Source organism: Pongo pygmaeus, chromosome 14 (assembly GCF_028885625.2).
Source record: "Pongo pygmaeus isolate AG05252 chromosome 14, NHGRI_mPonPyg2-v2.0_pri, whole genome shotgun sequence".
Lineage (NCBI taxonomy): Eukaryota > Metazoa > Chordata > Mammalia > Primates > Hominidae > Pongo > Pongo pygmaeus.
Window position 1 is genome coordinate 27,178,599 of NC_072387.2, and position 28,000 is coordinate 27,206,598.

The window sequence follows — 28,000 nt, forward strand, 5'->3', positions numbered from 1 at the left end:
AAAGACAAAAACTAGCCAGATGTGGTGGCACACGCCAGTAATCCCAGCTACTTGGGAGGCTGAGGCAGGAGAATCGCTTGAACCTGGGAGGCAGAGGTTGCAGTGAGCCAGGATCTCACTATTGCACTCCAGCCTGGGCAACAGAGGGAGGCTCAAAAAACAAAACAACAAAACAAGAATGACATGAACCTTCTGAGGGATATTCAAAAATCCTTGAAAATTTTAGATGAGTGCCTGTTTTATGTACCAGATGCTATGAACCTGGCAATACAAAGATTTGACACAGATGCAGATCCTTCCTCAAAATCTTAGTCTAGTCTAGTGAGGAAAAGGTGCAAATATTGATAAAAGGTGGACAGAAAAATGTCACAAGAAAGAACTGCTACTGAAACTGTGGTAGGATAATGAAAGGTTTTCTACAGATGGCATTTAAGCTTGTTCAACTTCTAAAAGTGGAGTGGGATCTACACTCCAATAAAGTGCACAGCATGAACAAAAGAGGAAACGATGAGCTCACAATCAGTAAAGCACTCACCTACTGACCTTTGGCAGGAGTTCCAGATAAAGAGGAGTATCAGATAATTCTAAAGAATTGTAATAATCCAGGTGAGAATCTGGGTAGTGGTAGAAAGATGTTAAAAGACGGAGCCACCGTAGGGCTTGGCAACAAACAAGACTTGGGATGGGAAATCGGACATGGAAAGTTAATCATTAAAGCCTCAATTTCCTCATTTGAGAAATTGGGTACCTACCTCAAAGAGTGAATTACACACGTTAATAAATGTATAGCATTTAGAACCATGCCTGGCATTGTAAGATCTCAACTCTTTGATGTAATCACTAATTCACACAATAAACCTTTTAAACTGCTAGGTGCTCGGGTAATGGACAAAGCAAGCAAACAAGGTCCTTGCCCTCATTGAGCTTTTGTGGTCCAGTGGGGAAGACAAGTATTAAATAAATGTATACCCAAATATTTTATTAAATAGAATTTATTAAATTCTACCAAATAACTATGAAGGACGAGAATAAGGTGCTGAGAAAGAACTAAGGGGGAAAATCTCTTTTAAACCAGGAAGATAGGCAAAGTCTTTGATAAAATGATACTTAATCTGAGAGCATATTAGCCAGGGCTCAAAGTCTGAAGTAACAGAAAACTCCAGCTGGCTCAAGGGCAAGGAATTTATGCATCATTTAACAGAAAAGTCCAGGGTAGAGCTAGCTGACTTCAGGCCCAGCTGATCCTTGAGCTCCAACACCACCTCAACTCTGTTGCGAGGGCTCCTCCACAGGCTGGCCCTCCCTTCACGGCTCCAGCTGTACCTCTGCATCTCCAGAAGTGTGCTGCTCTTTCCCAGTACTTCCCCAGTCCCAGAATGGGCTTTCATTGACCTGACTTGACCAGTGTGGTCAGAAGTTGTGATGTTGCTTGGTTGAGCCTGGAGCTGGCCTGTAGGTTCTTAAGGGCAGTAGTTGGGGGGCAGACAAAAACATCAAGTGTCCACCAATTAAGGATGAGGGAGTGTTAGCACAGTGGGTGGGAAAAAGTATTCCAGGATGAGAGCAGCCTGTGTGAGGCCCGGGGGCAGGAAGAACGGAGTGGAAGAGGGTGGTGTGGCTGGAGCACAAGGGGCAGGAGGGAGAAGCAAGCTGGGGTCAAATCACGTAGGGCCATGTAAGCCAAAATAAGGATCTTGGATTTCATTTTAAGAGCAGTGGGAAGACACACTTGAAAGATCCCAATATTTGAAGCTTGACAAGCTGGAAGCATCAGTTCTAAGAAACAGAAACTAGGATCACAGGAGGGAGGTGGTAAGGGTTAGGGAAATATGACTTGGACAAACTGAGGGGCCACCACTAAACAACTGGTGCTCCCTTGCAGATAATCAGAAATGCTTAACAGTCTTTATTGCCCATCGATGTGGTTTGGCTGTGTCCTCACCCAAATGTCACCTGAATTGTAGCTCCCATAATTCCCACGTCATGGGAGGGATGCAGTGGGAGGTAACTGAATCATGGGGGCGGGTCTTTCCTATGCTGTTCTCATGATAGTGAATAAGTCTCACGAGATCTGATGGTTTGATAAAGGGGAGTTCCCCTGCACATGCCCTCTTGCCTGCCACCATGAAAGACGTGTCTTGCTTCCCCCTTTGCCTTCTGCCATGATTGTGAGGCCTCCCCAGCCATGTGGAACTGTGAGTCCATTAAACCTCTTTCCTTTATAAATTACCCAGTCTTGGGTATGTCTTTATTAGCAGCGTGAGAACAGACTAATACACTCATCTTTAAAAAACCTCTTCACTACATAACCTCTTATAGCTACTACCCCTTCTCTCGCCTCCCTTCTTTAGCAAAACTCCTCAAAAGAGCTGTCTAAAGCCACTGTTTTACCTCCTCAGCTGTTTTCTCTTCCATCCACTACAGACTTCCAGTACCAGCACTCCATCAAAATTAATCAGTGTTGTCAATAACATCGACTTTGCCAAACCCAACAGTCAATTCTCAGTCCTCTTTTTATTTGAATTCTCAGCAATATTCACAGAATCATCACTCTCCTTGAAATACTTTCTTCCTACTTCACTGGCCTCTTCTCAGTCTCCTTTGCTAGATTACCCTGCCCCTTTCCATCCTCTGAAGTTGGGAGAACTCCAGGATTTGGTCCTTGGTACACTTTGAATATATTCCCTCCCTAAGCAGCTCATCCGGTTCTGTGGATTTATATACACACGGTACACAGTGAAAGGCTGGTATACATTTCAGAGTCAATGGCATACATAAGGCTGACTAGAGCTTTACTTTGAAAAACAAAACTAAGTATCTTAACATTTTATTTTACATTATATTTAACAAAAATTATAGTTACAACTACCCAGTAACTCCTAGAACAAGGACAAAATCAAGTTTGTTTTGGTGACAGTTTTCTGACAAGATTAATAGAGCACAATGGACAGGTCCCCCATTTGACTTTCAAGGAACAATCATAAAACAGGGTAATCTTTACTGCATCAAATTCCCAAAACTAAGCCTTTGAAGTAAGTTGACATAATACTTGTTGTTTCTTCTCAAATTTTTAATGGTTCTCCACAGTATGCTAGGTCCTTATTTTCTCATTGGCTGTAATTTGACAAGTTCTCCAAAAGCACTATCATGAACTTAATTAGATAATACTTTCCAGTTGTACTTAAATCAGAAGACTCGTAGGCTTGATAAGCAGGTCAGCCTGAAGCTACCAGGCAGCTCCGGAGGCTCCCGTGGCCATAGCTAACAGTGCACAGGAGGGCCCCTGGCCCAGGATGAGCCCTCAGAACCTTTTAGAGAGAGTGAAATTCAGGGTCTACTGGGTGTCCAAGCTGCAGAGTGGAGTGTGAGAGGTCAGCTGCCATGTGATAGAAAGAGCTGACATGAGAGAAAAGACCCCCACACAGTGAAAAGCTGGGAGAAAAGAGAAACAAAACTCACAACCTGACAGCAGAGTTCCTGGTTCCAACTATTGAGACCTGTCTCCACCTCCAATGGTCACAGTATATAGGTACCCAGGCCTGGAAATCTCCCTGTTTTCCTAATTAGTTTAACTGGTGTTCCTGTTGTTTGCAAACAGCAACTGCATCTTCAGACAGCACTGAGGAAGTAAAAGGTGTGGGACGGTCCTGAAAGGAGATGATGGGAAGGAAGAGCTGGCTGGCAGCAATGTCTCCCTGGCCAGAAGGTCAGGGGTGGCCTCATCTGAGTAGCAAACACCTTTATATTTTTAAAATTACTTGTCCTACTTCCTGGTACTACTTAAACCATTCTGTTGATTAAGCTGGGTAATTTAGTATCAATGAAACACTAATAATACTTAAAGAGTGAATGACTGGACTACATGTCCACAAGACTAAGGTTAAACCTTATCGAAACTTCATAAAAAGCGTATTATGATGTTAATGTTCATGTCTGTCTTTAAAATGGGTCAATGTTTAAAGGGGGACAGAGGCAGGGGAATGTGAATGATAAAATCGGTCCAGCTCAGCTTTCATCTCATTCTATTCAGTTTCTGTAATGGATAGATCCACTGGAATTTCTGCAACAGATACAAATAACAAATATCAATTTAATAAAATTAAAAGCCATTAAGACAAATGACACAATACTATGGCTATATATTTTATACTTATAAAATAATTGAGGATAGATTCCCACTGATATCATTAAACTGGATAATTCGGGAATCTGAGATTCAGGGATCACAAGTTCTATATCAAAAGATAGAGACAGGCTATTAACTTAAGCTGGCAAATGTCAATTAAAAACAAAATTTTTACTAATATTCAATTTTTTTTTTTTTTTTTTTTTTTTTGAGATGGAGTCTTGCTCTGTTGCCAGGCTGGAGTGCAGCGGCACGATCTCGGCTCACTGCAACCTCTGCCTCCTAGATTCAAGCGATTCTCCTGCCTCAGCCTCCTGAGTAGCTGGGACTACAGGTGTGTACCACCACACCTGGCTAATTTTTGTATTTTTAGTAGAGACGAGGTTTCACCATGTTGGCCAGGATGGTCAAATGTTAATTTTTAAATGTCCTCCTCAAAGAACACACGAACTTTCTTTACAAAGGTAACATACTCACCAGTTTCCTTTGTTGCTGACATCTCGGATGTTCTGTCCATGTTTAAGGAACCTTTTACTGGGTGGCACTGCTTTAATTGCTATTGGAGTAGCTAGGTTTGAGTTGTATTTTGATAAAAGCTAAAAAAAAAAAAAAAAAACAAATTCCTTTTTATCGAGCCATATGAACAACATAACCTAAATTTGGAAGCAGTTATAAAATGTTCAATAAAAGCTATGGGGCAGGCATGGTGGCTCACGCCTATAGACCCAGCACTTTGGGAGGCCAAAGCAGGTGGATCACTTGAGGTCACGAGTTCGAGACCAGCCTGGACAACAGGTAAAACCTCGTCTCTACTAAACATACAAAAACTAGCTAGGAGTGGTGGCACACACCTGTAATCCCAGCTACTCGGGAGGCTGAGGCCCAAGAATTACTTGAACCCCAGAGGCGGAGGTTGCAGTGAGCTGAGATCATGCCACCGCACTCCAGCCTGGGAGAGAGAGCGAGACTCGGTCTAAAAAAAAAAAAAAAAAAGACATGCTAACAGCAATGAAAAGATGGAGATAGTAGAAATTTAACTTGGATGCGAAGGACTGATTTTTAAAACCTAAAATGTATTCTGACTGAGGTTAGTGAAAACAAGTAGCAATATATCCCTGAGAGGAAATTAAGCCTTAACAAAGATGTTAGGGAAAATACACAAAGGAAAGATGTAAAATGAATGCTCAAAAGGAAGGTCATCAATTATAAAAATTATGAAAGGAGAACATGAAGTATCAGCTATAATTTTTTCTTGCATAAAGGGGTGATATCGTAAATATAAGGCTTCTTTCCTTTTACAGAGAAATAAGGAGAGATGAAGCAACCATTGGGAAGTGGAAACTATATAATTTTCATAAAGACAGAAGATGCTCTTTCTTCATGCAATTATATCTTCCAGAAAAGCAAAGACAGAGAAAAAAGGATAACAAGTACTTTATTGATATCCTAGCATGAGTCAGTTCTAATGGCATCTGAGTATTTTCCTAAGTGATTTATCTTTCTCATGCGTCTCCGTAAGTCAGGAAGATTTCTAGAATGGCTATTAAGAATTCCACACGTGTAAGTAATAATTGCCAAACACTGTAACTTCTATTAAGGAGGGGGACTGTCAAAGAATCAGACTGGTTATTTAGAATTGGCAGTTGTTATAAGTTATTAGTAGACTAATGGTAACTGCTGTTAAATACTAAAGAATCAGATACAGTCAGGCATCACTTAACAATAGGGATACATTCTGAGAAATGCATTAGGTGATTTCATCGTGTGTGAACATCACAGTACTTACACAAACCTAGATGGTATACCCTACTACACACCTAAGCTATATGGTATAGCCTATTGCTCCTAGGCTACAAACCTGTACAGCATGTAACTGTCCTGAATAGTGCAGGCACTTGCTACACAGTGATAAGTACTTGTATATCTAAACACAGAAAATGTACAGTAAAAATACAGTATCATAATCTTATGACTGCTGTGGCATATGCAGTCCATCACTGACCAAAATGTTATGCAGCACATGACTATATTCTAATATACATCAATCAGTGTTTCTTAAACTGAGGTCCAAGAAGTCTCAAGTTCAAGAAACACTGGTATGTAATTCATGATACCCTGGCTCTGCGAAATTGTAGGGTAAATGACTTTTCTGACTTTGCCAGCAACACTTCTAATGGAACCATGATCGACATGGAAACCACAGTTGAACAAGTATTAGAAAATAAGGTCAGAATTTAGATTTTCTCATCACCAAAATTAGCACATTAGCCCAATGATAAATAAGACAGTTTATATGCAGTTTCAGGTCTTTAAATATTTCATTTTGAAAAGAATATCAGAAAAAAAAAATAGCCTGGAAAAATAACCTGGAGAATATCTTCTGGAATTTTAGTTACTTCTGGAGGTGTAGGTGTTCTGAGCAGATTCTCATAAGAAGAAATCGTAGGTGAAGAGGGATCTGTTAAATTCTCAAAGCATGTGTCTGAATTTAAAACCAACGAAGTATGATCTTTAACTTCCAAATCATTTGATGAACTATTTGTTTTTGATAATGGGTAATTTGTGGATACCTGTTGAATAAAAATAAACCATTAAATTATGGTAATATAACATAATGTAGTAAATAAAAATAGTTAATCATTTGTTAGTTCTATTGGGGTCTCTAATAGGCCCCAATATGCCCCATCTTCTCTGACCAAGTTCTAAACAAAATCAAGAACAAATGGCATACAGAGGACAAAATATCATCTTCATTACTAATAAAGGCTGAGTTAAAGCTTAATGTCAGCAAGGTGCGGTGGCTTACGACTGTAATCCCAGCACTTTGGGAGGCCGAGGTGGGCCGATCATGAGGTCAGGAGTTTGAGACCAGCCTCGCCAACATGGTGAAACCCCGTCTCTACTAAAAATACAAAAAATTAGCCAGGTGTGGTGGCACATGCCTGTAATCCCAGCTACTCAGGAGACTGAGGCAGGAGAATTGCTTGAACCCAGAGGCGGAGGTTGCAGTGAGCCAAGATTGCGCCACTGCACTCCAGCCTGGGTGACAGAGTGAGACTCCGTCTCAAAAAAACAACAACAACAAAAAAACGCTTAATGTCATAACTAAATAGAATGAACCAAAGATTTAGATGGATACTCCCACCCCATCTCAGGCAACAGTGAGTGTAGTCAGACGAAAATCACAGCATGAACAAATGTTACCACATGCCCTCCCAAAAGGAAGAAAGCAGATCAGAGGTAAGTTTAGTATGCAGATTATTCATGGTAAATCAGCCAATTGGGTAAGTTGCTTCATCTCTCTCAGGTCAGAGTTAACAGAGAGGATAGAGTGTCACCTCAGTAGGGTACCTTCCACGTGAACATAAGGAGTAGATTAATTGTAAATGGCAGGTACTAACAGGCAGATAACCTGATACTTCAATTGGTAACACAGCCCTGTGTTCATCCACAGCTGCACTGTCCAATATAGTAGCCACAGCCACATGGGGCTCTTTAAATTAAATTTTAAGCTAATTAAAATTAAATAAAGTTTAAAGAGTTAAATATTAGTTCTTCAGATATACTAGACACATTTTCAGTGCTCAATAACGTGATTAGAGGCTACCATATTGGACAGTGCAGACTATAAAACATTTCCATCATTATAGAAAATTCTATTGGATACCCTAATACAGTATTGGTTTTCTACAGCATTGGTTAAGTCACCCTACTGACTAAAGAGGGATAAGGTTTTGATTTGATGAAATCTGATTAAATTTATTTGTTGGTAAAATTTAGGTAAAAAAAGCACAAAATCACCCATAATTTTATCACCCAGAGATAACTACACTTTGCTGTTTCTATCCACTTTTTCCTTAAAATATGTGTATATATATGTGTGTGAACATACACACACATCATTTTCCATATGATTAATATTTCTTGAAAACATTCTTTTTATATGCTCTCATCTGTTTTTCAAAACATGATAGTATACGTAACACCTGATCTTATGGATATGCCTTGCTGTGTTTTAGTTCCTTGGTATCATTCGATATTTATACTGTTTCCCATGTTTTGTGCTTATAAATAATGCTGTTCCTTACTCTATGACTTGTTTTAAATCTTTGTCCCAATTTGCCTTAGAAAAAATTCTGAGATATGGTTTAAGGGTATGAAAAATATTTTTTAGAGCAATTGATTTATGCTGCCAAGCTACCCTCCAGAAATGCACTGTAAATACACTCCTAAAAGCTAGATTCATCCATGTCTTCTAAACAGACTCTTTGAGCCTGCAAGCAGTAATGTATTTGAGTCTTTAGGAGAAAGATTGTGGCTTTCAATTTCATGGAAAGTTACCAAAGCTATGCTATTCTTTGTAGATGGAATTTTCAAACCAGGAGTACAGAATGTAGGTACCAAAGGAGAGTTGGTATACTCGGCATCTAAAAGACACATAAAATGGTCATTAAAAAATTATAACTATAGAATGCTTAACTGGACAGGAAAAAAATCTCATATTTACATATGTAATTATCATTAGCACTAATAAAGTTCAGCAAGGATGCAAGAGTAATACACAATAACAAATATCTGTGTTGTAATATATATTAAACATAAAAGCAACACACTATTACACATATAATTTGAAAAAAGATACTTTTCACAGTAGCAAGAAAGACAAGATACCTACAAATATATCTATTAAAAATGGTGTAAAACCTTTATGGAGAAAATTATCAAACTTCTGACAAAGGAGGAGGAAGAGGGAGAACAGGTCACTTGCCTTCCAAGATGGCAGGACTTACTCCAAAGGTACAGTAGTTAAAAACAGTACATTAACCAGGAATGGAAAAATTAAAGATAAGAACAAGACAGACCCATGCATATATAGACAAGAGAGACCCATGCATATGTAGACAATTGCTATCTAGAACACATAGTATCATCGAGGCAACCTTAAAAAACAACAAAGAGAAAAGGTAAATATGTTAGAAAAACAATCTAACTGGCAAAATATCTTAAGTCTAAAAATCATCAAGTACTGGAAAAGACGGAGAAACAGGAACTCAACACCACTAGTGAGAAGATATATCTTAACAGCCACTCTTAGCTGACTATTCAGCATTTTCTAGAATAAGTAAAAATGTGCATGTCCTTTGACCTGGCAATTCTACTCCTAGATATGAGAAACACACATATGCACAAGGGAAAATTTCCTTAGGGCACTGCCTATAATAATAAAAAATAAAAGCACTACCTCTTAATCAGCAAATGAATATGGCTCATATATACAGTAGAATACTATTCATCAATTAAAAAGGATGAAGTGCTTTGGGAGGCCAAGGTGGGCAGATCGCTTGAGTCCAGGAGTTTGAGGCCAGCCTGGGCAACATGGTGAAACCCCTCTACCAAAAAAATACAAAAATTAGCTGGGCATGGTGGTGTACGCCTGTAGTCCCTGCTACATGGGGGCTGAGGTGGGAGGACTGGTTGAGCCCAAGAGGCGGAGGTTGCAATGAGTTGTCTACATTTGTGACCAGCCTGGGCAACATGGTGAAACCCCATCTATACAAAAAATACAAAAATTAGCTGGATGTCGTGGTGTGTGCCTGTAGTCCTGGCTACTTGAGAGGATTGCTTGAGCCTGGGAAGTTGAGGCTGCAGTGAGCCAAGATTGTGCCACTACACTCCAGTCTGGGCAACAGAGTGAGACCCTGTCTCAAAGAAAACAAAACAAAAAAATCATAAAACTCTAGGATTTTATTTTGCTTTTTCATGAACACCAATGTCTTCATGTTTGCTGGGACAAATATGAAAACACTGTATGAAAATTTTCTTTTAAGTTACTGAGCTATTCAAAAGAAAGCAAAATTTAAATTGGCAGCTGATGTATTCCGTGCGTGGTTTATATAAGAAAGATAATGTACAACTCTAATCAATAGGTTAAAAGAAAAAGTACTATGGCTCTACATCAAAAGATTGGTGAATAAATATATGTTTCAAATTAAAATGTTAATAACAAGCTGACAAATACTGAATATAATCAAGAGTATTAAAAACATACCAGGAAATTTTCTTTCTCTTGGACAAAATCATGCTGAATGAAATGGTACTTAATGTAATCCAATGTTAGGAATTAAACAGATGAAGAAAACTATTAGAATGTCTAAGATGATGAAATCAATTTTGTTCAAAGATAGTTTGGGAAAAATGTTCCTGAGAAGTAACTCGATTCTTATACTTACCACTTTTTTCCAACTGCTGGATGATGGGGCTGGGAGTGGCAAAAACATTGTCATTGAGCCTGGATTCTGTATCTATGGCCTCCTCACTGGTGTGATTCATAGGGAAATTACAAGGTTAAAAAAGTTAACATTCAATCTCTGGGAAAAAATTTAACCTTACTAAATATCAAGTTTGGACAAACATTCAGTTATGCTTTATGGTATAGAAGTCCCATGAAACAAATTCTTTTCTTTTTTCTAATATATATCCATGGTACAAAAAGGTTAAGGACCATTAAGTTCAACTTATTAGTTCAAAAAGGGAACTATGTAACTCATGGGGCTTCAAGATCCTAAAGTGGAATTTTATAACCAGTGTACACATATAGATTAAAAACTTGCCATTTTTTTAAGACTAAAATGACTAATCCTGTCATATGATTATCATTGTCCTAGCCAATTACACAGATGTCTGTAAAATAGTTATAAAGAGAATATCACTGAATACAAGATAGTTCAGGATTGATTTTCACTTACAAGTTTCCAGTTTGGAATTTAAACATAATGACCCATGCTGTCTTTAACATCTTGTGTAAACTTTTTTTTTTTTTTTTTTTTTTCTGGAGACACGGTCTTGCTCTGCCGCCAGGCTGAAGTGTAGTGGTGCTATCTCGGCTCATTGCAACCTCCACCTCCCAGGTTCAAGCGATTCTCCCATCTAAGCCTCCCGAGTAGCTGGGACTACAGGCGTACACCACTGCACCTGGCTAATATTTGTATTTTTTTGGTAGAGACAGGGTTTCACCATGTTGGCCAGGCTGGTCTCGAACTCCTGACCTCAGGTGATCCACCCACCTTGACCTCCCAAAGTGCTGGGATTACAGGTGTGGATTACAGGTGTGAGCCACTACGCCTGGTCATTGTGTAAAACATTTTTTTAAAAGTGTGTATACGGTATGGCACATATACAAAAGAATATATATGTTGTACAAAATTTCTAAAAATAAAAGGGCTGGGCATAGTGGCTTATGCCTGTTGCAGGGCCAAAGTGGGAGGATCTCTTCAGGGTATGAGTTGGAGACCAGGCTGCGCAACATACCAAGACTCCATCTCTACAAAAAATAAAAAAAATTAAAATTAGCTGGGAGTTGCGGCACATACCTGTAGCCTCAGCTACGCAGGAGGCTGAGGTGGAAGAACCACTCGAACCCAGTTCATGGCTGCAGTGAGCTATCATCCTGCCACTGCACTCTAGCCTGGGTGTTGGGAATGTTTCATGGAAAGAGTTGATTTGTAAATGTCTAAAACCTTTTACCCAGTCATTTTACCTCTAAGAAAACTCAACAAACATTTTGGCATAGTAGTATTTATTACAGCTTATTTATAATAGGGGAAAACTGGAAAGAACCAAAATATGACAGTGAGACCCTGTCTCTAAAAATAGAAAGAAAGAAAGAAAGACTACTACTAGTACCTGTGTAGTCCTCTATGGAAGCTTCCCAACTTGGTACCCATCTCTGCCCTACAGAGGGAAATTTCTGTCTAGATTTGCTTGGTACTTTAACTACTTGTGTACTCTTAATATAATTTTTGTGCTTTTGAACTTTTGAACTATAAATAAGTGTTTTATATATATATATGTAACTGCATACTTTGTTTTCCTTGAATTTGTTCATTTAAGTAAAATTTCATAAAAGCTTTTATATACACTGACAATTTTCCCTAAGAAAGATTCACCAGTGGCCACCAGCATTATTATAAAAGCATTTTCTTATGTCTTATCAACACTGAATATAACCTGTCTTTTTTGGTATTCTCTCTCTTAACATTAACAAGCCTAGTTAAAATTTGGAAATAAAAACATCTGGATATGTTTTATCCAAATATGCATCTGGATAGTTGAAAAATGACATCTCATTTTTTTATTTGAATTTCCTTCATTACCTGCAAGGCTAAAAGTGTTCATATGCTTATTGGTCAATTGTATTTCTTCTGGGGTTTTTTTGTTTTGAGATGGAGTCTCACTGTGTCATCTAAGCTGGAGTGCAGTGGCACCATCTCAGCTCACTGCAACCTCCGCCTCCTGGGTTCAAAAAATTCTCTATGAGCCTAACGAGTAGCTGGGACTACAGGCGCCCGTCACCACGCCTGGCTAATTTGTGTATTTTTAGTAGAGCCAGGGTTTCACCATGTTGGCCAGGCTGGTCTCGAACTCCTGACCTCAAGTGATCCACCCACCTTGGCCTCCCAAAGTGTTGGGATTACAGGCGTGAGCCACCGCGCCCGGCCTCTTCTTTTGTTAATTCATGTCTTTGCTCGTTTTAAAAACTGGGATGTCTGTCTTTCACTAATTACTGCATATGGGTTTTTAAAACATGTTACGTATCTATGTAACATATATATGCACATATATTTATTTTATCATGTTATAAAACTTTTCCTGCTTTGTCGTTGGTCAAATATTTTATGATATAGTGGTTTAAATTTTGTATGCGATTAAATCTATCCATATTCTTTACTATGATTTCTAGCTTTGATGTCATGCCATAATTTAACTACTTTCTACTGTTAGTTATTTTGGTTATTTCCAATTCTCCCCATTTAAAATAAGGCTGTAATAAACACTACTGTGCCAAAATGTTTGTCAAGTTTTCGTAGAGGTAAAATGACTGGGTAAAAGGTTTTAAACATTTAAGAATCAACTCTTTCCACGATACATTCCTGACAATGACATATGAACACATGTTTCATTGTACTCTTCTAACAGTTAAAACAAATATGCTTTGTACTATTTTGATAGACAAAGCTGTTTTTAAAATATTTATTAGTCATATCTATTCCTATCCATTGCCTAGGCTGCTTTGGTGTGTTAGTGGTTTTTTATCAGTATGTGTGTAATAGCCCTCAATGCAATTATTTTCTTGGTTTATTTTTTGCCCTGTATATGCTTCATGTTCCAGTCTATTTATTTTATTTTTATTTTTTTAGAGGTGGGATCTAGTTATGTTGTGCAGGCTGGTTTCAAACTCCCGGGTTCATGTGATTCTCCCACCTCAGCCTCCCAAGCAGGTGGGACTAAGGCATGAATCACTATGCCTGACTCATGTTCCCTTCCATATTTCTGAATAGAATAAACAAATATCATTAAGATGTCTAATCATGTCAATTAATTTACAAGTTTCTTGCAATTACAAACATATTGGTAATTGCAATATACTTTCACTGTTTAAACAGATAACTTAATCTATATTTTCTTTTACTTTTTAAATAATTTATCTAAATATTTATCTTTTTGATCTATCTATATTTTATGTTGACTTGAGGCAGAGACGACTTGATTTTTTTCCAGTTAACGAATTGTTCCAGTATAATTTACTGAATCATCTTTACTTCAAAAATACCTTCAGGATCACCTGAGGCCAGGACTTAGAGACTAGCCTGGGCAACACAGTGAGACCCTGTCTTTACACAAAGTTAAAAAAAAAAAAAAATTAGGCAGGCATGGTGGTCCATACCTGTAGTCCCACCTACTCCTTGGGAAGCTGAGGCAGGAGGACTGCTTGAGTCTGGGAAGTCGAAGCTGCAGTGAGCTATGACAATGCCTCTGCACTCCAACCTGGGTGACAGACTAAGAACCTGTCTCTAAAAATAAATAAATAAATATATAAAGAAAGAGTTGCCCTGTGTAACTATACAAAATATATATCTTCTATCAGCCTCTTACTTGAATTTTATTATTTCTATTCATTTTTCATGTGATTTTCTTGAGTTGCCTAGGTACAAAATGGCCTAGAAGTGCAACACAGAAATATTTCTTATTTCCTATCTCATTACACTGGCCAGAGCATCAAGAATGATGTTAGGCTGGGCGTGGTAGCTCACACCTGTAATCCCAGCACTCTGGGAGGCTGAGGCAGGTGGATTACTTGAGCCCAGGAGTTCAAGAGCAGTCTGGGCAACGTGGCAAAACCCCATCTCTACTAAAAATAGAAAAATTAGCCAGGCATGGTGGCTCATGCCTGCAGTCCCAGCTACTCAGGTGGCTGAGGCTCGAGAATCACTTAAACTCAGGAGGCAGAGGTTGCAGTGAGCTGAGATTGCCCCATTGCACTCCAGCCTGGAAACAGACCAAGACCTTGTCTCAAAACAATAACATGACACGACATAACATTAGAAAGGGTTCAACCAGAACACCATCTATGCTCAGAGCTTTTTGGAGCTTGTTATCTGATAACTTTTTTTTTTTTTTTTTTTTTTTTGGAGAGTTTTGCTCTTGTTGTCTAGGCTGGAGTGCAGTGGTGTGATCTCAGCTTACTGCAACCTCTGCCTCCTGGGTTCAAGCAATTCTCCTGCTTCAGCCTTCCAAGTAGCTGGGATTATAGGCGCCCTCCACCAGACCCAGCTAATTTTTTGTATTTTTAGTAGAGACAGGGTTTCATCCTGTTGGCCAGGCTGGTCTTGAACTCCTAACTTCAAGTGATCCACTGTGCCTGGCCTGTTATCTGATAATTTTTCAGTTTTCTTCTCTGATTACTGGTCTACCCAGGTTTTCTACTTCAAGTCAATTTTTATTATTTTGTATTATTTTCCAAAACTTTATCTGAAATTTTCAAATTTCCCAATACTATACCCTATGATATTTTCTGATAGCTTAGAAAAATAAAAACATAGGCCAGGCACAGTGGCTCACGCCTGTAAACCCAGCACTTTGGGAGGCCGAGGCAGGTGGATCGCTTGAGGCCAGGAGTTCAAGATCAGCCTGGCCAACATGGTGAAACCCTGTGTCTACTAAAAATACAAAAATTAGCCAAATGTAGTGGTGTGCACCCGCAATTCCAGCTACTTAGGTGGCTGAGGCACGAGAATCACTTGAACCCAGTGGCGGAGGTTGCAGTGAGCTGAGATCGAGCCATTGCACTCCAGCCTGGGGGACAGAACAAGACCGTCTGAAAAACAAAACAAACAAAACACACAATATAGTCCTTAGTTCTTAATGCTCTTATTTGTATTTATGTTTAGATAAGGACCAGTTCTTAGGTTTATCAATTCTACTCTTAAAAATCTTTTGGATTAAAATTTTATCTTTAGTGTTTTTTTCCCCAGAGTTTTTTTCCCCAGAGTTGTGGGGGTTTTTTCTTTGACATGAATGTTTATTTTCCTTCTTTAATAGTAACAGTTTTTAATGATAAGTATTTATCTATAGACACTACTTGGCTACTTTGATAAGTGGTATTTTCATTGTAATTCTTACGGTTTTAATCACCATTTCCATGCTAATGACTCCCAAATCTAGTTTAGCACTGAATTCTTCACTGAGCTTTAAACTGATATTAGAATGCCTAAGCATGAAGAGGCACTACCAATGTCAAAATCAACATGTAAACACATCACCTATCCCCCCATACTCCAGGTATTCTTTTCTTGTTCTAACATCATCCCAAACAACAAAACAGAAACTTGGGGTTTATCCTAGATCATCCTCTTTTCCCATGTCTCCATAGCAAATCAATCACAAGTTCTTACTAATTTTACCCCTTTAATTTTATTCCCTCTTTTCTATCCCTACAAATATCATCTTTTTTCAGGCCCTTATCACTTCTTCTATAGTCTCTCACCTGAAGAAACTGACAGCTAACACTTTATTGATAGTATTGGTGATTCGAGAAGATCTGTAATATAAAGTATCTGAAAACCTTACCACTAAAGAACTTATTGGCCAGGCACGGTGGCTCACGCCTGTAATCCCAGCACTCTGGGAGGCCCAGGCAGGCGGATCATGAGGTCAGGAGATCGAGACCATCCTGGCTAACACAGTGAAACCCCGTCTCTACTAAAAATACAAAAAAATTAGCCAGGCGTGGTGGCGGGTGCCTGTATTCCCAGCTACTCGGGAGGTTGAGGCAGGAGAACGGCGTGAACCCAGGAGGCAGAGTTTGCAGTGAGCCGAGGTCGTGCTACTGCACTCCAGCCTGGGCGACCGAGCGAGACTCTGTCTCAGAAAAAAAAAAAAAAAAAAAAAAAAAGAACTTATTGATGTAACCAAACACCATCTGTTCCCCTAAAACTTATTGAAATAAAATAAATAAATAAGTATCTGAAAACTTTTCAAAGCAAAAATGTTGTCTGAAACATTATATTTCTTCTGGAAAAAAATCAATAAATACAAAAGGTTTAGAAAGCTAGATAAAATATGCCTTTTAACAGGGCTGCTTACCTTTTATTATTCCTCACATTTTTAAGTCCCATTGTGTAATCTTCATTTAAACACATAGTATATTCAGAGATACCAAAGTGTTCTAATTTAGGAGTTACACACTCAAAATCATCCATTTTTAGTGCACATTTTGGAGTTTTTAGTACTTTTACTAGTGATTGTTTGGTAGGTGGAGTTACAATTATGGGCTCTTCCTTATAGTTGTTCACTGCCTGTGGAGGGTTTGGTAGAACTTGGGATACCATGTACCGCTCAAGTCCAAAGTCTGAAAGTTGTGGACTACGTGGAGACTTCTCAGAAATACAACTGCTTGCAACAGGAGGATCAGACAGATTATCTTTCACATCAGTCTTCTGAAAATTTTCACCATTAGACAACTCTGGGTCAGAGTTAATGGCTTCTTGCTTGTGTACTAGGAGGAAAAATCAGAATATTCTGGTCAAACATCAAAATGGAAAATTTCATGTTTACAAAAACAACAGATAACAGCTTATCTGAAATTACCCAAGTCGGCAAAAGTTCTGATTGTCTAGACATTTTATTTAGTATTTATTGAGACAGAGTCTCGCTCTGCCACCCAGGCTGGAGTACAGAGGTGTGATCACAGCTCACTGCAGCCTCGACCTCCTGGGCTCAAGTGATCGTCCCATCTCAGCCCCTGGGGTAGCTGGGACTACCGGTGTGCCACCATGCTAAGCTAATTTTTAAATTTCTTTTTGTAGAGATGGGGTCTCATCATGTTGCCCAGGCTGGTGTCAAACTCCTGGGCTCAAATGATCCTCCTGCCTTGGCCCCCCAAAGTGATGGGATTTCAGGCATGAGCCACCACACTCAGCTGAAATGTTATTTCAATTGTCCCTTTAATAAAGTTCTGACATGTGTCTCTTGTGCACCCATATCCCAATGTGATTATACATTAGAGAAGGAAAGCAAGTTAAAGTGTTACAAGATGAAAAATTAATATTCACAAATAAAAGTCCAATTTTCTTACATCCTTAATGTGATTTACTAGTTTTTCTTAATATTTTCTTTTTTTTTTTTTTTCCTCAGACTTTAGTGAGCATCAGAATATATTTTCTGTAGCTTTGACTGTTGCCCAGGCTGGAGTGCAGTGGCACAATCACAGATAAGTAGGCAACAATGGGGGAAGGCCCCAGGTTGGGGAGAACAATGAACAACTGTTCTGAGAAAAGGCTAATCACAAACAACCTGCAGGCACAACAACGTTGTTCCTTTTTTTTTTTAATATTTTTATTTTTGAGTCAGGGTCTCACTTTGTCCCCCAGGCTGGAGTGCAGTGGCAATCTCGGCTCACTGCAGCCTCAACCTCCAAAGCTGGGACTATAGGCACGCACCACCATGCCAGCTAATTTTTTGTATTTTTGGTAGAGATAGGGTTTCACCATGTTGCCAAGACAGGTCTAGAACTCCTGAGCTCAAGTGATCTGCCCACCTCGGCCTCCCAACGTGCTGGGATTACACATGTGAGCCACCATGCCTGGTCACAACAACCTTGTTCTGTACCTAGCCCGCCTCCAGCATGACCCTATGAAACTTCCCTTCAGCCTCTGCCTCTTTGCAGACAGCCCCTTCTCTGCTGTACTGCCCATTGCAACCTTGCAATGTTATTTTCATACTTTCGCTAATAAATCTGCCTTTCTCTACCTACAACTGTCTTGGTAAATTCCTTTACCACCTGCGACACTAGCCCCAGCTAGTCACACCCACAACACTGGGCTCAGGTGATTCTCCTACCTCAGCCTCCCAGGCAGCTGGTACTACAGACATGTGCCACCATGCCCAGATAATTTTTTGTACTTTTTATAGAGATAGGGTTTCGCCATGTTGCCCAGGCTGGTCTTGAACTCCTGGGCTCAAGTGATCCGCCTGCCTCAGCCTCCCAAAGCGTTGGGATTACAGGCGTGAGCCACTGCACCTGGCCTGAAACTGTATTTTAAAATTTCATGACAGTATGGAATCAATTGTGTTCCAGATTTAACACAGAGTATGATATTATTTTAGATTCGTAACTTCCAGATGCCTCAGCTAAATAGCAAAGACTGCTATATAAAGATAAGTTTGTATCCTAAGTTAGCCTGGAACACCTATATAAAACACCTAGTTGAGAAAAATAACAGGAGAGCATTTCAAAGATATACAGTTTCTCAACCATTAATAATAGGTTATATACTTTTTTTTTTGTGGGGATGGACTCTTGCTCTGTCACCCAGGCTAGAGTGTGGTGGTGCAATCTCAGCTCATGGCAACCTCTGCCTCCTGGGTTCAAACAATTCTCCTGTATGAGCCTAACGAGTAGCTGGGATTACAGGGACACGCCACCACACCCAGCTAATTTTTGTATTTTTAGTAGAGACAGGGTCTCACCATGTTGGCTAGACTGGTCTCGAACTCCTAACCTCAGGTGATCTGCCCGCCTTGGCCTCCCAAAGTGCTGGAATTACAGGCATGAGCCACCGTGCCTGGCCGGTTATATACTTTCTTGTTTGTTTTGTTTTGTTTTAAAAGCCTGGAGTTTAAATCTCTAAAGTTTTATATTTTGATTTCATAGTTTCTGTTCCTTTGAAGAGTTTCTGAGTCACTGAGTTGTTTTGGCATTATGCTTTCTGTTACTTTCGAGAAATGCTACAAGAGTTGCCAAAAACCTACTGATGATCACAGGGCTGTCATTTCAGAGATTAATAAATCATCATTATCACTACTCCATAGGGAGATATTATTATCCCCATCTTATAAGTGAGGAAAAAGCAACTTAGAGAAATTACCCAAGGTCACGCATGTAATAACTCGTGAAGCCAGTATTTGAATCTGTGGCTCTTTCACACCAAAGTCAACTGAATTCTATGATTCCATGTGGGGGGGTGGTGGTGGTGGTATGGGTTGTTTGTATGTAGGTATATATGTATGTATTTTATTTATTGAGACAGGGTCTTGCTCTGTCATGCAGGTTGGAGTGCAGTGGCGTGATAGTAGCTCACTGTGGCCTTGAACTCCTGGGCTTAAGGGATCCCTTCTGCCTCAGCCTCCTGAATAGCTGGGACTCCAAATGTGCACCACCATGCCCAGCTAATTTTGTAAAAGAATTTTTTGTAGAGACAGAGTCTATTATGTAGCCCTGGCCTCAAGTGATCCTCCTGCCTCAATCTCCCACACTGCTGGGATAACAGGCATGAGTCACTGTGCCCGTCTCACATGGACTGTTTAACTTACTTGCCACACACATCCTCAATACATACTTGTTCAATTTAATAATAGAAATGAAGACACTGGGCCGGGCGCTGTGGCTCACGCCTGTAATCCCAGCACTTTGGGAGGCCGAGATGGGCGGATCACGAGGTCAGGAGATCGAGACCATCCTGGCTAACACGGTGAAACCCCGTCTCTACTAAAAATACAAAAAAATTAGCCGGGCATAGTGGCAGACCCCTGTAGTCCCAACTACTCAGGAGGCTGAGGCAGGAGAATGGCGTGAACCTGGGAGGTGGAGCTTGCAGTGAGCCGAGATCGCGCCACTGCACTCCAGCCTGGGCGACTGAGCGAGACTCCATCTCAAAAAAAAAAAAAAAAAAAAAAGAAATGAAGACACTGAAGTTAGTCATTCAGAGGTATGGGCATAACAATAACAGTTAATAATTAACCTTAGGTGACTGACATGCTAGGCACTGCTCTAAGCAACTTTATCTTATTTAATCCTTATACAATCTCATGAGATAGATATACTAAACATTCCCACTTTACAAATGAGAAACTGAGGCACAAGGTTAAGTAACTTGACAAAGATAATAGTACAGCTATTAAGTGGTGGAATACAGATTTGAACTCAGGCATTTTGGCTCCAAATTCTAAACCACTATGATAGACTGCCCTTTATTAAAATTTTAGAATCAAAAAAGGACTTCATCAAATTTTATAGCCAATATCTCTTTCTATGCAAGAGAACACTGTGAACAAGAAAAATGAAATAACATGCCTTGAGGTCTCTCAGCTTTTATTGGCAGGGCTAACTAGAAGCCACCTATCCCAAGTTTTGAAGATTTATCTTGTAGTTTTTCATTTAAATAGGCCATCTAGCCTAAATGAGCTAAATCTAGCATTGTGCTAGCTTTCATTTGGCATTTTGGAAAGGAGAGCAAGGACTGTCTTTATATTACACCCCTGATTAGCACTCCAAAAGCACACCACACAGTGAGAGTTGACTAAATATTTATCAAATAAGCGTCAGATAACGACAGAGCTAGAACTAAAAACCAAAGCCAAGCCTACAGTTGTCTGAGTTAATCATGTGCCTTGTTTCCTCAATACTAAAACAAATGCTTTAAAATGAAGTTATTCAAACCTGAATTTTTCTTGACACGTGGACTATATCCATACTTCTGGAAATGCTCTCTTATTTTCATAATATCCATTGAATTTTTTTCCATTAGTACTTTTGTTGCCTTTATGAAATCAATGCCTTCTTGATTTTCCAATCTTGCTTTATCAAGAAGAATATTAACATCATCCTTTTATGAATAAAGAAAGTACATTTTAATTTCTCTAACTTCTGACTAAATTTAGGATAAAAAAATTACTTGCCACAGAAAAATAATAAATCAATATTGTAGGAGTGATACCTTTAGAGTCTGAACTTCTGAATGAAGGTCATATAAAATTCTCATTGGATAATCTTCAAAGTCTTCAATATGAATATTGAAAGAAAAAAAGTCCAATAAATGTAAGGAAAAGGAGGAAAAAAAAGAATATTTAGTATACAATCATGTACATTATAATGACATTTTGGTCAATGACAGATCACATATGACAGTGGTACCATAAGATAATACCATATTTTTTACTGTACCTTTTTTATGTTTAGATACACAAATACTTACCATAATGTTACAGTTGCTTACAGTATTCAATGCAGTTGCATGCTATACAGGTTTGTGGCCTAGGAGCGATAGGCTACACATATAGCCTAGATATGGAGTAGGTCTTATCATCTACGTTTGTGTTACATATGCTCTATGATGTTCGCACAATAACAAAATTGCCTAACGTTGCTCAGAATATATCCCCATTAAGTAACATGACTGTATAACATACATACTGAGAAACATACAAATCCTAAGTATATAGTTTAATGAACTTTATAAAATGAGCATACCTGCACAACTGGCCCTCAGCTCAAGAAACAGAAGGATAAACAGAGCCTTAGTAGAACTCTAGAAGCCCTCTTATAGTCTCTCCCTTCCCCCCAAGGGTAAACTTTAGCCTGATTTCTTTTTCTTTTTTTGAGATGGAGTTTCGCTCTTGTTGCCCAGGCTGGAGTGCAATGGTGCGATCTTGGCTCACTGCAACCTTCACCTCCTGGATTCAAGCGATTCTCCTGCCTCAGTCTCCCAAGTAGCTGGGACTACAGGTGTGCGCCACCACGTCTGGCTAGTTTTATATTTTTAATAGAGACGGGGGTTTCACCATGTTGGTGAGGCTGGTCTTGAACTCCTGACCTCAAGTGATCCACCCACCTCGGCCTCCAAAGTGTTGGGATTATAGGCGTGAGCCACCGCACCCGGCCACCTTACCCTGATTTCTAACACCATGAAGCAGTTTTGTCACTTATGAACTTGATTTAATGGACTCATACAATATGTACTCTTTTGTGACTGGTTTCTTTCACTCAACTGTTACATTCTTCCACGTTCATAATCTAATCCATGTTCATTACTGTGTAGTATTTCCACTGCGTGATACCAAATTTATTTATTCTATTGTTGAAACACTTTGGATTGTGCCTAGTTTGGAACTATTATGAATACTCTTGCTTTGAACTTCCTAGAACATGTCTTTGGTACCAATGTATTCATATTTCTGTATGTTAAGAGACTTAGAAAAAGTGCTGGATTATATGTTATGCATATGCTCAACTTCAGTAAATACTGCTAGTTTTCCAACATGATTTTTACAGTTCGCACTCCCACCAGCAGTGCATAAGAAGTGCATTTGTTCCTGCTCGTCATCACTGGCCATCAGAGAAATGCAAATCAAAACCACAATGAGATACCATCTCACATCAGTTTGAATGGCAATCATTAAAAAGTCAGGAAACAACAGGTGCTGGAGAGGATGTGGAGAAATAGGAACACTTTTACACTGTTGGTAGGAGTGTAAACTAGTTCAACCATTGTGGAAGACAGTGTGGCAATTCCTCAAGGATCTAGAACTAAAAATACCATGTCACCCAGCCATCCCATCACTGGGTATATACCCAAAGGATTATAAATCATGCTGCTATAAAGACATATGCACACTTATGTTTATTGCCGCACTATTCACAATAGCAAAGACTTGGAACCAACCCAAATGTCTATCAATGATAGACTGGATTAAGAAAATGTGGCACATATACACCACGTGCAGCCATAAAAAAGGATGAGTTCATGTCCTATGTAGGGACATGGATGAATCTGGAAACCATCATTCTCAGCAAACTATCGCGAGGACAAAAAACCAAACACCGCATGTTCTCAATCATAGGTGGGAATTGAACAATGAGAACACTTGGACACAGGAAGGGGAACATCACACACCGGGGCCTGTCATGGGGTGGGGGAAGGGGGGAGGGATAGCATTAGGAGATATACCTAATGTAAATGACAAGATAATGGGTGCAGCACACCAACATGGCGCATGTATACATACGTAAGAAATCTGCACATTGTGCACATGTACCCTAGAACTTAAAAGTATAATAATAATTTTAAAAAATGAAAAAAAAAGTGCGTACTGCTCCAACAACAACAACAACAACAAAAAGAAGTGCATTTGTTCCACATCTTTCCAAACACTTGGTAATTTTCTCTTTTTCGTTTTAGCTATCCTGCTGGGTATGCAACTGTACTACATTGAGATTTAATTTGCATTTCCTTGATGACTAATGAAATTGATGTCTTTTCACATTCCTAATGGCCATCTGAAGATAATTTTTTTTTTTCTGAGATGGAGTCTCACTCTGTCGCTCAGGCTGGAGTGCAGTGGCGCGATCTCGGGTCACTGCAACCTCTGCCTCCAGGGTTCAAGCGATTCTCCCACCTCAGCCTCCGAGTAGCTGGGATTACAGGCGCCCGCTACTATGTCCAGCTAATTTTTTTTTGTATTTTTAGTAGAGACGAGGTTTCACCACGTTGGCCAGGCTGGTCTTGAACTCCTGACCTCGGGCGATCCACCCATCTCGGCCTCCCAAAATGCTGGGATTACAGGCTTGTGCCACCGTGCACGGCCAAATTTTTTTTTTTTTTTTTTTTTGAGACGAAGTCTTGCTCTGTTGCCGAGGCTGAAGTGCAGTGGCCGATCTCGGCTCACTGCAAATTCCGTCTCCCGGGTTCACGCCATTCTCCTACCTTAGCCTCCCGAGTAGCTGGGGCTACCTGCGCCCGCCACCACGCCCAGCTAATTTTTTGTATTTTTAGTAGAGACAGGGTTTCACCGTGTTAGCCAGGATGGTCTCGATCTCCTGACCTTGTGATCCGCCCGCCTCAGCCTCCCAAACTGCTGGGATTACTGGCGTGAGCCACCGCGCCCGGCAGAAATAGATATTTTCAAGTGACTGGAGATCATTCATTATATAATTAAAGTAAAAGTAGTCTGCAGGGTGTAATATTTTAAAGCACATTACAATTATGACATTTATGAAATAATTCCAAATTCTGAACTACTTTTTCAACAATTAAAAAAATCTCTAATAAAAAGGGAAATGGTGAATTTTGCTTTATTTATATAAACATATTTTTTTAAACCCCAGCACTGTTGAGTACTAGTGTTTGTGTTGGTAACATGGTTTAGCGGGAAAAACACAGAGGTTTACTGCAACTGTGGACCACCTGAGTGAGAAAAAAGTCACTATATGTGTAAAGTATTGTGTAAAGAACAACGTTAAATAGCCTGATTCTAAGAGAAACTGTTTAGATTTACATGGTATTTTATTGACAAGCACACATATTGTATGTGACGAAAGCATATCACGTATAAATTAGTATATGCATTATGAGCTCAATCTGTTAACTTAGGTTCTTTATTAAGTGCTGCTGTCTCTGTTCATAACACAATAGTGCTACTTTCATTATCTCAAGAGAGCCTTGGGTTCTACATGGGTCTAAAACGGACAGGCGACAAGGGTTCCTAGGAATAAACCATAAACAGGCCCGGGAGCTACGCTAACGCCAAACGCCGAGCATTGAGGCGCAGCACCCGCCCTGCGCCTGGGTGGCAGCCGTCCACGCCGTCAGTGCCTGGCGGTTCCCGTGGGACATACCGTCCACTCGCCACGCCCCTCCGTCCGCGGCGCACCCCACGCACCGTGCCCGGGCCGCCCGCCTCACGCACCGCTTTCCTCTCCGTCCAGCGCTCGCTGCAGCCGGGCCGTCTCGCAGTCCAGCGTGCTGGCCAGAGACCGCAGCTTCCCGCAGAAGCTCCGGATAGGGTCCATGCTGAGCACAGCGGGGAAGGACTCCAGGCGTACGCGGACCCCACCGCTCAGCTCACAGCCTCCCGCCACTAGTTTGAATCTCTCGGCGCCGGACGCGTCCTCGGCTCTGCGCAGGCGCGGTCCTCTCTCGCGAGAGCCGAAGTCTCTCGCCGAGGCCCCAGGAGACCTCGCGAGACGGGTGCGTTTACGCCACAGCGTTTGCCGGCGGCCGCGGAGGCGCGGAGTCTTGAGCAGTGCGGCTGGTGAGTAGGTGTGCGAATTCGGTTCTCTAGGAAGCTCCTTCTTCGCCTGCTGGCCTTAGCTGGGCTCCCCGCTTCTCTGGAGGGGAGGCGGTGGGGAACTCCCGTAGGCGTGAGCTGGAGCGCGCGCCCGTTGCTCTCTCCAGGTCTGGCCGCGCCAGTTCGTGTCCGCAAAGCCCGTCCCTCTCTTCCGCAGGCACTATGTTCCTGACTGCGCTCCTCTGCCGCGGCCGCATTCCCGGCCGTCAGTGGATCGGGAAGCACCGGCGGCCGCGGTTCGTGTCGTTGCGCGCCAAGCAGAACATGATCCGCCGCCTAGAGATCGAGGCGGAGAACCATTACTGGCTGAGCATGCCCTACATGACCCGGGAGCAGGAGCGCGGCCACGCCGCGGTGCGCAGGAGGGAGGCCTTCGAGGCCATAAAGGTGGCCGCCACTTCCAAGTTCCCCCCGCATAGATTCATTGCGGACCAGCTCGACCATCTCAATGTCACCAAGAAATGGTCCTAATCCTGAGTCGTCACCCTTGGATTTTATGGATCACGGGGCTGCCCATCTTTACCTGGTCCTGGAACTGAAAAACTGTAGCGTCTGTGAAAATGAGCCTTCGGACCAGTCTTTATTAAAACAAACAAACATGAGTAGTCTGCATATAGAATATCTAGGGCTCTAAACCCCCCAATACTTAAAAGTCTAATTGCCTCCAATACTTAAAAGTCTAATTGCTGTCCTGTCGTTTCATTAGTCTGATAGGAAGATAGGGATTTCCTCAGTCACAGATGGTATTTTGAAGGAAAGCTGCAATAAAGCCACAATGATTTGAGGTCTTTGCTTAAGTGTGAGATACTTGATGGGGGCTTTATCATGCAACATTAGTTTGCTTACCTTAAGAATTGCCCAGAATAAAAGGAAATATGAGCTTTTCAGTTAAACATACTACTAAAAACATTTTCCGGGATTTTACTACTAAAATTGGACATTTAAGTGAAGTAAAAGAGGCCGGGTACGGTGGCTCACGCCTGTAATCCCAACGCTTTGGGAGGCCAAGGCGGGAGGATCACTTGAGGTCAGGAGTTCAAGACCACCCTGGCCAAGGTGATAAAACCCATCTCTACTAATACAAAAAAAATTAGCTGGGCGTGTTGGTGCAGGCTTGCAATCCCAGCTACTTGGGACGCTGAGGTGGGAGGATCGCCTGAACCTCAGAGGCAGAGGTTGCAATGAAGCGGAGGTTGCAGTGAGCCGAGAGCATGCCGCTGCACTCCAGCCTGGGAGACTGCATCTCAAAAAAGAAAAATAAACGAAGTAAAAGATACTTATCAGAACTGTTACAGGAAGGTGTATTTTTTAGCTATTTTGGCAGGGTGCTGTAGTGCTTGCATGTAGTCCCAGCTATTCAGGAATATTGCTTGAGTCCAGCTTGGGCAACATAGTGAGACCCTATCTAAAATAATAATAATATATGGCCAGGCGGGGTGGCTCAAGCCTGTAATCCCAGCACTTTGGGAGGCTGAGGCGGGCAGATCACTTGAGGCCAGAAGTTCAAGACCAGCCCAACCAACATGGTGAGACCCTGTCTCTACTGAAAACACACAAAATTAGCCGGGTACGGTGGTGAGGCATGTGATCCCAGCTACTCAGGAGGCTGAGGCAGGAGAATCGCTTGCACCCAGGAGGTGGAGGCTGCAGTAAGTCGAGATTGGGTCACTGCATTCCAGCCTGGGCGACAGAAAAAATTTAGGTGGGGAAAAAAATCAGAATTGCGTCTCTGGGAACAAGAATAAAGGAGAAACCAGGATTGACTGGGAAGACACACAAAGAACTTTGTCGAAGTTGTATGGCTGAGGCCCACACGGTGGCTCACTTGTGTAATCCCATCACTTTGGTAGGCTTAGGCAGAAGGATGACCTGAGGTCAGGAGTTCCAGACCAGCCTGGCCAACATGGCGAAACCCCATCTCTACTAAAAATACAAAAATTAGCCAGGTGTGGTGGCTTACGCCTCTAATCCCAGCACTTTGGGAGGCCAAGGTGGGCGGATCACAAGGTCAGGAGTTTGAGACCAGCCTGGCCAATATGGTGAAACCCTGTCTCTACTAAAAATATAAAAATTAGCAAAAAAAATTTAGCCAGGCTTGGTCGTGCATGCCTGTAATCCTAGCTACTGGGGAGGCTGAGGAAGGAGAATTGCTTGAACCCAGGTGGTGGAGGTTGCAGTGAGCCGAGATCGTGCCGCTGCTCTCCAGCCTGCGTGATGGGAGTGAGACACCATCTCAAAAAATATATAATATAAATAAAAATATCTTTTTTGAAAATAATATATAATTTACCAGTTGAAGATGTTCGCTTTCTGAATATAATAAAAATAATAAGAAACTTTGTGTTTCTAAATACATACTGTATATAGCAGTGTAATACAGCACCGTGTACAATATGCATTTGGTGACACAGTATACAGCACTCTATACGGTTGGAACTATTTTATGTTTGAGGAAACATTTAAGAAACTGTCCAGAGTTACAGCCAGTGATGAGATGGACTTGAGATTGAATTGCTGTATAATACAGAAATCTTGGTTGAGTACGGTCAACAATAATTTATTGTACATTTAAAAATAGCTGAGGCCGGGTGCAGTGGCTCACGCCTGTAATCCCAGCACTTTGGGAGGCCTACGCAGGCGGATCATGAGGTCAGGAGATCGAGACCATCCTGGCCAATATGGTGAAACCCC

At 40.9% G+C, this 28,000-nt stretch overlaps 2 protein-coding genes and 1 long non-coding RNA gene across 7 annotated transcripts; 2 read left to right on the plus strand and 1 right to left on the minus strand.

Annotated features, from left to right (window-relative positions):
- Positions 1 to 1,003: 1,003 nt before the first annotated feature.
- SKA3 (spindle and kinetochore associated complex subunit 3) lies at positions 1,004 to 25,133 on the minus strand. 4 transcript variants are annotated; one of them, XM_054446119.2, is made up of 9 exons: positions 24,902 to 24,976; positions 21,181 to 21,242; positions 20,904 to 21,069; positions 16,550 to 16,961; positions 10,357 to 10,442; positions 8,468 to 8,553; positions 6,493 to 6,696; positions 4,604 to 4,722; positions 1,006 to 4,060 (listed from the first exon to the last, which is right to left on the minus strand). In XM_054446119.2, coding segments are annotated over exons 2-9 (1,119 nt in total). In that variant the 5' UTR covers positions 21,226 to 21,242; positions 24,902 to 24,976; the 3' UTR covers positions 1,006 to 4,059. The 4 variants fall into 4 exon arrangements, with proteins under 4 accessions (XP_054302093.2, XP_054302094.2, XP_054302091.2 ...); XM_054446116.2 differs by having other exon boundaries at positions 1,007 to 4,060; positions 24,929 to 25,133; XM_054446117.2 differs by lacking the exon at positions 1,006 to 4,060 and adding an exon at positions 4,978 to 5,099 and having other exon boundaries at positions 4,617 to 4,722; positions 24,929 to 25,057.
- On the plus strand, positions 4,338 to 8,218 carry LOC134738002 (uncharacterized). The gene is made up of 2 exons (XR_010123482.1): positions 4,338 to 4,460; positions 5,428 to 8,218. It is a non-coding gene; the product is annotated as an uncharacterized LOC134738002 (long non-coding RNA).
- Positions 24,954 to 26,093, plus strand: MRPL57 (mitochondrial ribosomal protein L57). Of its 2 annotated transcripts, none has more exons than XM_054446120.2 (2): positions 24,954 to 25,273; positions 25,467 to 26,093. In XM_054446120.2, the coding sequence occupies exons 1-2, from the start codon at positions 25,030 to 25,032 to the stop codon at positions 25,778 to 25,780; spliced, it is 558 nt and encodes a 185-aa protein (XP_054302095.2). In that variant the 5' UTR covers positions 24,954 to 25,029; the 3' UTR covers positions 25,781 to 26,093. The 2 variants fall into 2 exon arrangements, with proteins under 2 accessions (XP_054302095.2, XP_054302096.1); XM_054446121.2 differs by having other exon boundaries at positions 25,233 to 25,281.
- Positions 26,094 to 28,000: the final 1,907 nt, after the last annotated feature.

Excerpts from the sequence above, each read along its gene's own strand:
- MRPL57 (XM_054446120.2), top strand. The coding sequence starts at position 25,030 with ATGCTGAGCACAGCGGGGAAGGACTCCAGGCGTACGCGGACCCCACCG. Across the intron at positions 25,274-25,466 it reads AGTCTTGAGCAGTGCGGCTG|GCACTATGTTCCTGACTGCG; the intron begins GTGAGTAGGTGT and ends TCTCTTCCGCAG.
- SKA3 (XM_054446116.2), bottom strand. The coding sequence starts at position 25,031 with ATGGACCCTATCCGGAGCTTCTGCGGGAAGCTGCGGTCTCTGGCCAGC. Across the intron at positions 21,243-24,928 it reads GCTGGACGGAGAGGAAAGCG|ACTTTGAAGATTATCCAATG; the intron begins GTGCGTGAGGCG and ends TTCATATTGAAG. Across the intron at positions 21,070-21,180 it reads CAGAAGTTCAGACTCTAAAG|GATGATGTTAATATTCTTCT; the intron begins GTATCACTCCTA and ends TATTCATAAAAG.